This window comes from Tinamus guttatus, unplaced genomic scaffold, assembly GCF_059628265.1.
Source record: "Tinamus guttatus ecotype Peru unplaced genomic scaffold, ASM5962826v1 Tinamus_guttatus_pri_ptg000052l, whole genome shotgun sequence".
Classification (NCBI taxonomy): Eukaryota; Metazoa; Chordata; class Aves; order Tinamiformes; family Tinamidae; genus Tinamus; species Tinamus guttatus.
The window spans coordinates 11433326-11446160 of NW_028288586.1; the positions used below are offsets into that span (position 1 = coordinate 11433326).

Sequence of the window (12835 nt, forward strand, 5' to 3'; positions counted from 1 at the left end):
GTAAAACTGCCCCTTTGCAAGCACCTTTATTGCAGTCCCAATGAGAAAAACAAGCTACATCAAGGAAACATAATCTGTCTGTTTAACTTCTTGCAAGAGGGCTGGCTTTTTGCTTGCTGCATTACAAAGGTTTTGGGCAAAAACTTGCCACATCATCAAATCTGAATGATGTTTATAAGGTAGCACAGTTTGGGTTCGAGACCGTGGTATGTTCTCAGAGTGGCAATTGTTTTAACTTCACTAACATGCTTCATTTTCTTAGAATGTTTATTTTCACTTTGAGGTATCCACTGTGTATGTGACAATACTTAGTTGATGATATGAGTAGCAAGTGCTGCTAGAAATTTCATGCATATGTTATCTAAAGTTTCTGGAATAAAATGCATGTTTTTCTTTTCAGGTTAATTGCCCAAATTCATGATGAGTTGCTGTTTGAAGTAGAAGATTCTCAAATTCAGGAGTTTTCAGGTAGATATAATCTCCACTCTCGCACTCTTTTTTTTTTTTTTTTTCCCTCCATCATGTATTCTTTATTAAATAATAAATAATTAATATAACAGCAAGAGCAACAGTGCTTCTCATGAATAAAAGAAATATATACTATGCAGATTTTTCTTAAGGTTTTTTATCACTGGCTCTGGTATAGACAAAACGTTATATATGGAACCTCATCTGGATTTAATCAAAATGCTTATTTTTTTTTAATTTTCCTATCAAGATTCTGTCATTCAATATGTGAATCCTAAAAAGCTAAATAATACTTTTGCCAAGGTTTCACAGGGTTCCAGAAGGAAGTAATTCAGCTTAAAAAGAATGACTTAGAAAATAACTTTCTAAATACTGAGGGGCAGGACCTATTATATAAAGAAGTACGAAATGCCAAATGTAGTTATAGCCTAATTAACTACTTTTTATATTAAGAGAAATTTATGATGAGCCTTTCAAGGCTACGGATTAGTGAAAATTCCTGTGAACCTTTTTATCCTCTCATCTGGATTGCTTCCAGACATTATTTCCTAAGCCAGAGTTTGTTTCTGCATCTGGTACAAATTTAGCTAAAGAAGGAGGGCACATATAAGGCCATCGGGTCTCTTCTCCCGTGAGTAGTAGAGTTATCCCTGTTGGCACTGAATGTTTAGTCACAAACTTTGATCTAGTTTAAGATGAACAATACCTGTGGCTAAAATAATCAGCGTAAGGTCACAAATAAGTTAAACCAATACAAGATATATTTTTGATTATAACCTAAGCATCTAAGTGGAAATTATTTTCTCCTTCCTGTGCTGCATTCATTTAAATGGTACAATTTGCAGTATCAGTCTCATTTCAGCACAGATCCCTCCTGTGAGTATTACTTCATAATGAGAATGTTAACCCTCCATCTGATCAAAACAAAGGACCTGGAAGATATTTAAGTTCAATTTATTAGGGGCAATGTAATGAATGAGGTTAATATATTAACATTTGACCTTTGAGTAGAGGAGTTCAAATCTGTTTTAAATTAAAAAGCCACCATCCAATTTATCAGAGATTGCAACGTCTGGTTACAAAAGGCCAGCGTCCAAAGTGTCACAGTTTCAGTGTTAGAAAGCGTAGTATCTTGAGTAAGATCTGAAAGGCAGCATAGGAGATCTTATTTTACACAATTTGTTTTAACTAAAAAGCTAGGCACATTATGCTCAAAAGATAAAAATTATTCATGCTTGCCTCCACTTGTAGAAACTCAGACATTCTTCAGTCATTGGATCAGATTTTGATCTCTTTTCCTAGTATAAATTTGTAGTAAATTGAGCAAAATAAATCCTTTACCAATATACTTGAGAAAACCTTTAGTCACTTCATGACTAACAGTAATAATTTATCTTATTATAAAAACATAACTAGATTTTTTTTTCTGAAGACAGAGAAGGAAAATGCATTTAAATTTTCTTTAAATAAAGTTGAACTAATTGCTATAAATATGAATATTTAACAACAGTAACTTTGGATAATATAAGTATGAAGACTTAACAGCAACTAAAAAGTTACAAGTAACACACATGATATATAATGTGTTTGTTTAGAAGATTGTACAACTTTCCTCTATGTCTTTGCTGATTAGGAGCTCCCAGCTTACATCCTCTTCAGTTCTTCCTCTTTCAAGGCAGATGACTGGAAAACAGTTATTTTTGTTTGAGATATTGACAGAAACCCTAGGGACCTTGATAAGACTTCCAAACTCATTTTCAGTGATAATTATAGTTTCAAATGAGACACTGAAGCATTAATACATTTTGTCACTGAACGTGAGATAGTTTCTTGAATCTCTGAAGTATTATTGCCCCCGTTGCCATAGAATTCAAAATCTTGGGGGTCAATTCTACTTCGGAAGGGAAATCAGTGAATGCAGCCAGATTTCTCTCTCTGTGTGTGTGTGTGTGTGTGCGTGCACGCACACATGTGCACTTACCTTTTCCACCAAATACCATAGACCGTGTGCTTACATGTGGCAAACCCACGTTGAGGACACTTCAGCGAAATCCTCGTGCTCAGGCAAGGATAATCCATTTCCTTAATTATTCTATCTCCTGGAGTCCTCCACTTCAAATACTCAAGATACATCTGCTTTGCAAGGCGCAGTGTGACTAGTTAGGGTGCTTCTCCATTTAGCTGCAGTGTTCAACACAAACATTCCCGTAAGCTCTGCTTCAAAGCTTTCGCTGTATAAAAGTAATCAAAGTTGCCACTAGTCAGTTGCTAACATGACCTGTAGGAAATGGACCTGGGCATTAAACCTCACTTGCCCGCCTAGTTTACTGTACAAGAAACTTCAAAAAGAAGGAAGCGACCAGCAGTATGCTTTGCCTCTGGGCAATCTTTTGAAGAAAGTGTCTTATGTTATTTTTATTTTCCTAATTAGATGTAGGGGCATGGGTAGAAACTCATCAGACGTTGGTAGATGTCATCTCTCAAAGGATGCAAGATAATGCCCGTTAGCTGCCTGGCACCCGGGGGAAGCACTGACTGCTGCTGAATTTGAACCCTGGTGAGACTCACAGCTTGGGAATCACGGCTCCTCCAAAAAATCCTTCTCAGTAGGATTGGCAGCTCCCAGGTCTCCAACCAGTTCTGCCTCCTTTTCCCACTGCGCACTGTGTGGTTGAGGGGTATGTGATACCACTGAAATGGTCATTGCGCTTAAGATGGCTGCAAAAGATTGATTATTCAAGGTGAAAGCTGGTCAAAGATCAATCTTTAGTATTGTTTCTACTTTGCAAAGAGAAAAAGAAAGAAAAAAAAACTTGCAGTAGAGTAATAAAATGCCTTTTGCTTAACACTGCAGACCAACCTAGGACATCTATTGCCCTATTCATTTTGGTAGAGATTAGTTGTGCTACCAGTAAAAGAACTGCTGATCTAGGTGCCTTAAAAGTGATCAAAGCTAGTTCTTCCTTCAGTCTCGTCAGTGAGGATTTTGCTTGATCTGAGTAGGCAGAGAAAGGGTGCAATTGCATTAGCATCTAACTTCCAAAGGGGAGTATGATTATCAAGCAGATCTCCCTGATGTCCCCAGTCCATGGTGTGAACAGTTTTGGTTCGCATCACAGGGCACTCTAAGAGCATTTGACCTACATTCCTTTCAGATTAAATTGAATAGAAAGGCTCTCTTCTAATGCTTTTCAGTTATTTCAGGAACTGCTAACTGATGTAGCAAGTTAGATGAGTGACTTACATGAGTTTTAAGCTGAAAAAGGAGTGTCAGGAGGATGTATGTTCCTGGCTCACTTTAGTACTTTGTAAGTCCACATGAAGTGTTGATCTCATTACCCAAAGTTCTTTCTCTTCCTTATTTTTTTTTTTTTTAAACTTAATGCCTCAGTCTCGCTTTTATTTATTGATATTCTTTAGCTGTCAGCTTTGTCTTTACGTATCTGACAAAGTTTGGTTCATTCAGAAACTGTAAATTACAAAACATGCCGACTTGCAGATTCCAGCCTGCAGATTAATGATCCAGAAATCTCAGTTGAGCAGTCCCACAGTTTGGTAAGGGAACGACATGAATTTAGAGCTGAGAAACAGTGTTTGATGGCTCGAATCGACTGCAGTTCAGTGACATGTTACTCTCATGCACTTAATGTGATTCAGTAAACCACTAGCTTGGTATTTGAAATATTTGCTGTCTGACTCTCTTCATACTTTTGATCTACTTCTTTAGGAAAATAATATCATTTATCTGTGTATCATTTTTCTTACTTGCAGAATGGGTATGAAATCTGAAAATATTTTTAAGAATATTAATTGCAGAATGTCTAACTACATGTTATTACTTCAGTTAGACCTTAGGGCAAAACATAAGCTTCCTCAGCTTCTCTTTCCTTTATGGAAGAGCCTTGCTTGTATTATTTTACAACACTAAAGTATTTATTTGCTTCTAAAATTATCCTAAGTGGAGCCTGGAAATTGCCACAAGAGAACTGGGATGCTGGTGCTTTCTGTATTCCTGTTAGGAACTCTGCAGGCAAAAGAGCCTTCGGTATCCATAAATCCAGTTTATGGTGCACTTATTATACTGTGTCTATTGTATGATTGATCACCAATGGACAAGCAATTAAGGGTTATTATTCCTACTAGCTTTGTGATAAAAATATTATATGTAACATAAATTAGCTAAATTTGGGAAGACAAATTGCTTCAAAAGAATCCAAAACCCAATGTTACAGTATGTCTACTGTTCACTCTGGATGCACAAGGCAAAAAATCTTTCATTTATTTATCTTTTTTTTAACTCGAGGGTCCAAACTTCGATGTATTTGATGTACATTTGATATACAATATACATTAAAAGCACATACTTTTCTAAATTGCCTAATTGCCCCAAGAGATATAGTATACTATTTGCATGAGTTCTCTGTTTAGAACAAAGAGCAGGGTTTTTTTTTTTTTAAAAAGAGCTTTTTAAAAAATCCTCATTTTTATTGGAGGTTCTTGAAAAGATGAAATCAAAACATTTGGCAGAAAATGGTTTGGTTTTGACAAAAAGGTGTCAGCTTTATCATCATAATCTGATTTCTAGCCAGCTTGTCTTTCTGGCTTCCTCACATCAGCAACCCATCAAGCAGGAAGCAGGAGATGATTTTGGCAATGCCAGGAACTGGCATATTGGATCTGAGGGGGCTCAGCAGCACCTCCACGTTCTGAAGTCTGTGTCATCAGATAGACAGACTGTCCTTAAATCCAACTGAGAATGTTTCTAGGGACTCCAGAAGTACTCAGCAATTGCAGAACTACCATGATCTGTGTAAAATGACTATTGGCCCTTGTGTTATCCTGAATGAGATGCTGCTAAGTGAGGAAGTATACTTTGAGGGAAGAGAATTGTAGAATGTATTTTTAACATTTCTTTACGTCTTTTACATTTTTAGATTTTTTTTTGTATTTCATATATATCTGGTGGCTTTGAGAGGTAGATTTTGCTACTAACGATTACTGTGGACTTTTCCGTATCAATTATGCTTGCTTAACTGCATTCATTAATGAGAAGCATAATTAAATGCTTGCTACTTGAAATAATGTAGATATTATTGTGGAAATATGTATGTTACTATTTCATATGGACCATTCAATATCAAAGTGCATTAGGACAATTTTTAGCTTTTTTTTTTTTTTTTTTTTTTTTTAAGAACTCATTTATAATTGCACATAATCACACATTGCTAACAGAATTAAAGGAGTTGATTTTTCTATTTAACTTTGTATTTGGTACATGTAATACATACATTTTAAACAGTCTTTCAAATATTTTAAGTGTAAAAACACCAAAGCATCTGTTAAAGAAAAAAATTACTTTGTTGTTATATGGGTTAATGTGTGTTGAGATTATTGCTCTTACATTTCCTTTAAAAACAGACAATAGAGATTCTTGGCTTTATGTACAAATTCCATAAAACTTCCTCTTATTCTGCTATAATTTCAGACTTAATTGAGTACCGAGGCAGCTGCATAAAAGTGCACTTGTTCAAAAGGGGACCCGAGTAGCAGAAGAACAAAAGAATGAACTGATCCTCACAAGATAGTGACATATTCTGTTCTCTGAGCTGTCTTTTTCTAACTTGAAAGACACTGGTGCATAAACCATGATGCCTCCAGATAGCCTTCAATTTGCAAATCCCTATTCCATAGATCATATGTCTGACCAGCTTTGACATGTTTCTGGAGTCATAATTTCATAGGTGAATGAGCTTGAAAAATGTCCTCAGTTTAATAGGGACAAACAAGCTTTTGTTCCTCAGCAGGCATGCGTGCCTTCTCTCCATTCCTATTCACAACACTTCCAAGCTAGCATATTTATCCCGGCTAGTATCAAGAAAATCCAATACACATTAAATTTTCAGTTCTCTCTGTCTCCCCACTTGCTGTCATCATATATGGGGGGGCCTAGCGACAAAATATTACATATTTTCAATGTGACACACTTAGCACTTATGAAACATTCTAGGATGAGCATAATCAGCAAATCCCATAATTGCTGACTAAGAGCTTTTAAAGATAAGTTGTGAAGGTTGAGAGAACAGCATTTTAGAGATGCTACTGCAGTATATGGCCAGTTGCATGGAAATACTTCTTAAATTAATATTTTTTGTGTCCTGGATATGCTAGATTCGTGACAGAATATGATCATTGCTCAGAATATGATCATATAATCATATAATATGATCATATAATCATTGCTCTATAAACTTCCAATACACGATCATCTCCATATGAAAAATTAAACTTTTTTTCTCTTACTCCCATTGGGAGATTATTTCAGAATTTCATCTCTTTGAAAGCTCCAACTTTTAATTTCCAACCTAAGTGTATTCAGGCAGTTTGCCTATTTATTTTTGTGCGAAGACTGCCATTTAGTTTAAATGTTTCTTTATTCTTTACTCTCTTAGCAGACTACTAAGCAGGAATTATAATTTGCTGCTTTTTCATGATATTTCTGTTATGATTATGTAGTTACCATTTTATTAAAAAATCTGTTGTAAAGTAGACACAGACAAATCTCTTGGATATTTTTAAACTATGATATCTAAAGGCTGAAATGCAGGCCAGGCACCTTCAGGTTGTTTGAAGTGAATGGATTTATCGTACACCCACTAAACACTGGGGAGAGACAGAGAAGTCAGTATGACACAAGAAAGAGAACAGGAGAGAACTGCGACAGAATGAGGAAAATGGAACAAACCCATGGAGAGGTTTTTTAAGGCGTTGTCAAAGTGAATGAGGAGCCATTAGGTCTGTTCACTGATGTGGCCACTTTAATCTGCACTCTTCAGCATTAAAAGCAGTTAGGAATGCAGCAGCATTTTGAAAGTGCCAGAGGCTTTAAAGTGGAAACTGTGTGAGCCACCAGAGAAAGGTGTTGAATTGTCATTGCCATCATGAATCTCTCTTTGGAGATAACCATTACAGGGAAAGAACTAAAAAGAGGAATACTCACATTCAGAGGTCCAGAGACTGGGGGCAGAAATTCAGCGGATGTACAGCTAGCTTTGTGCCCTAGAGCACCTTTTGTCATACTGCTCAGCGCCTCAGTCAGGGCCGCTGACCCAGGCTCCTTCTTTGGTGTCCACGGGCACTCTCTTTGTCAAGATGCCTCTTCCTCCATTGCTGCTTGTTTGCATAACAGCTCAAAAAAACAGACAGGAACTTGCACTCAGTTGAGCGTTAGCTTGTTCTTGATCTGTTTTGGAACATGAAACGCTGAGTTATTCTGCCCTATATGTGCAAAATATGCTCTCACAAAAGCTTAGTATAGCCATAGCCTGGCACAGAGCTTATCCAACAGAAACATTGTTCTCGAAGGGGCTGACAACGCATTAGCCTTCAGAAGGCCCCCTGGTCACAGTGCCCCGATGGCAGCTGCACTGCTGGCCGCTCACTGGAGGTCAGAGTGGGCTTCCCGGGAAGGGGGCAGTCCAGCTCCTCTACTGACAGACATATTCGCGTGGGACGGATTTAAATGGGGTTTACTCAGGCCAGCACTTCCCGATGCTTTCACATTCTGGGCTTGGCATGTTTTTTTCTGCTCTCAACCAATGGTGTTATGTCCTACACTGAACCATAAGCTGCCTTGGTCCAACATGAAGCCTATGTATAGGTACAACTATGAGTATGTATGTAAACGTGTCTTGGTTGCCTCTGCCTTGACAATTGAGCCACAGAGCTTTGGAGTTACTGCATAATTTGGTTTGAACTTCATGGAAAATCATCTTTTGACAGCTCATTAGCATGCAAGTCTGAGTGAGCCGGCACAGGGAGCTTCAAGCAGAAGCTTGCTTAGCTCATCATCATTAGCAAACCTCAGCATCACAGCAGTGATCCACAGCATCACGTGTTGCTCTTGGGCGTTGGCATCATCAGAAAAGCTTTCAGCAGTGACCAGAAAAAGTCATATGCAGCTTCTCATATTCCTGCCGCTTAATTCTTTTCAAATTCAGCTGCAAAAGGACTGTATTAAGTTTAAAGTTAACTCCAAGGAATACGTCTAAGTAATTATTTGGTTTTCAACATAGCAGTTTTCACCACATATTGCCTACTTTGATATTTCTCAATTCCGTGAGGCACGTGATGACATACATTTCAGATCTGACCAGCTGTGCTGCCAGAGCAGTGGAGTTCACTCGATACCTTTTGTGCTGGGGCTGCCAGGTGTTCCCGTTTCACCAGCCAAATGTTACCTCCTTTTCTAAAGCTCATCTATAGAGTATCCCTTTGATTTTTATTAGAACCATAAATGTGTTGCAGCAGCAACACACGAGTTGGCATGACCAAGGATGACAAATTGGTCCTGCATGATAGATTTGGAATAATTCTAGAAACATTTGTCAGAGTAATAGAGAGCATAGTGTTATGATGTGATGAGCTGTGAAGTTGCATAAGTCATACTGAAGTTTAATTGTTTTAGATTCTTGATAGTGATCTCTTTAGTTTGAAGGATAATGTATTTTAGATAGTTCAGGCAGATTATGTTTTTTTCCCCCAGATTTTTGTTTTAGATTTTTATGGCTGCACAAGAAAATTAAAATATATAACATGGCACCAAACAGTTAACCAAGGATACTCACCTTGAAAGCTGAGAAATGCAGCAGTCGTACATTCTGTATATCCACCGAATTGGTATACATCGGTGCTGTATCTTTATAAATATTGCATATATAAATTAAAAATTCTCCAAATTTTCCTCTAAAATACAATTTAAAATAGAAATTGAACTCTTCCACAGCATGCAAATTTTAACTTAAGAAATCTGGAAAACAAACTGTTATTTTATGTAGAAGGTATTATATAACAATATAAAGTATGTGATTTTTTTTCTGTCTAACAATTCTAATCTAGAAGCTCAGGTTGTGTATTTTCAACTTTTCTGGCCTTCTAGCACTTGTAAAAAGAACAATGGAATCCCTGCAGCAAACCCCAGCGCTGGAAGTGCCACTAAAGGTATGGACAGTTCTGAATTTACAGTTCTGTACAGTATGATTTTCCAATTATGAACCTAGGGACAGCCACTCTGAATTCACTTCAAGTAAATTATTTTTCTTATTTGCAGGTAATATCTTTTAAAAATTGTTTTATAAATTCCAAATGCAAACAACAGAAAGAAACCCTATCTTCATTTTAGAATGCATGGTCATGGTCTACCCTTTCATTTGGCAATGCATATGTTTTAGTTTCAAAATATATTTCATTTTTGCCATGAAATTTTTGTTGGTGTGGTGCAGGAATACATGTCTTAAACAGTTTTTTAAAAATGTCAGGCATCCATTACTGTTGAAAATTTCTTCCTCCAAAAGCTGTAAGAGGAGAAAGAGAAGTAACTGAGACCTAAGTTGCTTTCCCCAACAAGGGTTGGATTTAGCCCTTGTAAAGAGCTTGCCCTCCTGTTCACCACAGTTGGCCATGACGCAGCTTTTGGTGATGCTGGGATTATATCCTTCCTTCACTGCATACTCCCAAGCTTTGGAAACCACATTTCTATAGGCCACTCACCTCAGCTTGCATGACTTCTTTTGTTACCGTGTCCTGAGAAAATGAAGCCTGACTGTTTTTTAAGGGTACTACATATAAACACTTCTTAATCACATTATGAGGCACCTGACACTGGTGTTGCACCACTAGTGTTGCACCAATTACACTTTGCTTGAAGAACTCATTGCCCTGAAACAAAATATGAACCTTGTAATAGCTTTCTAAGAAATACAAATGTTTGCATGTGTAACCAAAGTGTCCATAGGACAGGATATAACTTTAATGTTGCATATTTCAAATTTAGCACTGACTGGCAGAAGGTTTTAATGTCCTGTGGACAGAACGTCACATATCATCTTAGAAAAAGTGTCTGCTATAACACATGTACAAATTAATGCGGAAACATTAGTAAATGAATTCAGTAGGTTGGTTTCTATGAGAGAATGGCAAGGGTCTGCTAAATGCAAGATGCATTTTTGGCAGGTAAAGAGAAACACATGCCTGGACAGTAGGTTGTCATGTGGAGTTTGAAATATTAGGACTTCTTTTTGGCAGTAGAGACATCTGGAGCTGCATGTTTTGTCGCCCTTGTTTTGTTTCCCTTTTCATGGGAAATTACTGCAGGAATCATGACATACTTTTAATCCTGTTGTACATTAGGCTACATGCAGCATGAAGATATTTCATCATCATCTGAAGTGTTAAGATTGGATCAATATAGAGGGCAGATATCAAACTTAGAGTAAAAACAGCTTGATCTTCGAAAAGAGATTAAAAGTGATCTTTTTTTTAAAAAAAAACAAGATTTATGCTCATGTTTTTTGTCCTTCTATATATTAAGAATGCAGCTATTAGGATTAGAGGTCTTAAGGATGAAAAGGTTTTTGTGACATGTTTCCTTCAGCACACTTACTTACTTCCTCTAAATATGTATTCTATGCTCTGTTAATATGAATATTATTTTTAATATGGAGGAAAAATGTCACTAAAGTAGGGCACAAATACAGTCTAAATGGGGGGAGATTTCTTTTTCTTCTTTGAAGAAAAGGAAGCTTTATCTTTGAAGTAGCTTCTCTTCCAAAACGTAGCCATACTAATGAGACAGCTTTCATGTCAGAAAAGCTACTGTATGTCAGAGCACCAGTAACTGCAAAACAAACTGAAATAAAACCAAAACAACAACAACAAAAAAAACCAACCCAGAACTGAACAAGGGGATGGTTAAGGAAAAAAAATGTATGCTTATCTACACCATACAAAGTTGTTGATTATAAGGACTCTGGTTTTGGTAACTCTTTTGGAAAGACATAGCATCGAACGAGAGAGCCCTTCAAGATGAGCTTTGCCTTGGACTTTTGCATATTGTGCGCAACACAGTGACCTGTATTTGTCTTTTCAAAATCAAAGACTACTCTTAATTGCAAGGGCCCTTTAATCAAGCTTTTAATGATAATAATTAGCAGACACGAAGGACATTTCCTATCATTCAGGTACGTAATCTAGATCAACATCAACACCCAACGGGAAGGGCAAAAATAGTAGTCCTACTGTATGCGATGTGTTTGCTTAAAAATATATATATATATATTTTTGACAGGTTCCCTTGAAAGTGATTCTCACGGCCGGGAAGTCCTGGGGGTGCATGCAGGAGCTGCGGGCGCCATGAGGCCTTGCCGGCCTCGCCGCCTCCGTGCGGATCGCTAGGCAACGGCGCTGCTGGATCGTTCCTAAGCACCTCGCGCTCGGCATGTGCATTTTTTTACTTCATTTTGTCTGTACCCTAGGCAACGGCAGGGAGATAAAACTGGTTTTTACCAGTTCATTGTGTTTCCTTTAGCCAAGGTAACCAGCGGGGAGCTGCTTTTGTTCACTGCTAAATTACTACGTGTAAGAAATGAGGCAAGACAGTATTAACCCTTTGGGAACACAGAAGATAAATGTGAATTAGATGGGTATTTAGATTCTAATACTAAGTATTCTATGAAGTGCTTGTATAAATATACTTATTATCTGGCATCAGAAGGACACTGTTTGAACGGTATCAGCAGCTGCTTAACTGTTATGTTCAGTTTACTTTACAGTTTGTGAGTAGAAGGCAGCTGCCTGGTTTGCATTTGCTCACGTAGGAAATGTCGCTTTCCACAGACTTAAGACAGCTTTCTTTAGAAATGAAGAATCTCAGCCATAATTTATATTTAGGATTTTAAAGCAAGTCAAGTAAACAAAACCTGAATGCCTAATGCCACTTAAAAATATCAAGAGTATTGTCAGTCCCCTTAATTTCACACTCAGTTCGTATACTGTAGTCTTAGCATGCTTTAGAGGCTGAACTAGAGGAGTCTTTGCAGGATTTATTATTTTTATTACTGAAATAGTGATAAGTACTTGTTTGGGTAAATTTTAAGATACAGCCTTCTACTTTAATGTTTAGATTTGTGATTGCAATTTTAGGGTTCTGTAGAGTTTATTCTTCAAATGACTTTGTTTTATGAAATATTACTAGTTGCCAAAGCCTAGCTGATCCATCTCTGGGGAAGGTGAAACTATCCTTAAAGTCGACCAACTGTCTAGAAGCTGAAATCAGGCACAGCACTTTTAAGCAATGTTCCAATTTTAAGCAATGTTCCAGTGTTAGACCTCAGATGATCAAAATAAAACTTAACTTTTAAATGTACACAGTAACAGAGATTTTGGGTTAATTTCTATCATTAAACAATTTTGCATTGTGCTTAAAGACATTAAACTATTAAACATCATTTCCTTATGTTGCCTGTTAATCATACCTAACCTGTTAGCTGGACTGAGTCAGTTGTTGCTTCTAACAATTGATTCTGATAGTTTT

General features: G+C 37.1%; 1 protein-coding gene across 1 annotated transcript in view; it reads left to right on the forward strand.

Annotated features, from left to right (window-relative positions):
• The window catches only part of POLN (DNA polymerase nu), a 76277-nt gene extending 64618 nt beyond the window's left edge, over positions 1-11659 (forward strand). Inside the window, exons 22-24 of the mRNA XM_088540064.1 lie at positions 401-468; positions 9404-9465; positions 11591-11659. Of these exons, the coding sequence (XP_088396190.1) occupies positions 401-468; positions 9404-9465; positions 11591-11659 (199 nt within the window). The remainder of the gene's footprint in view (positions 1-400; positions 469-9403; positions 9466-11590) is intronic.
• Positions 11660-12835: the final 1176 nt, after the last annotated feature.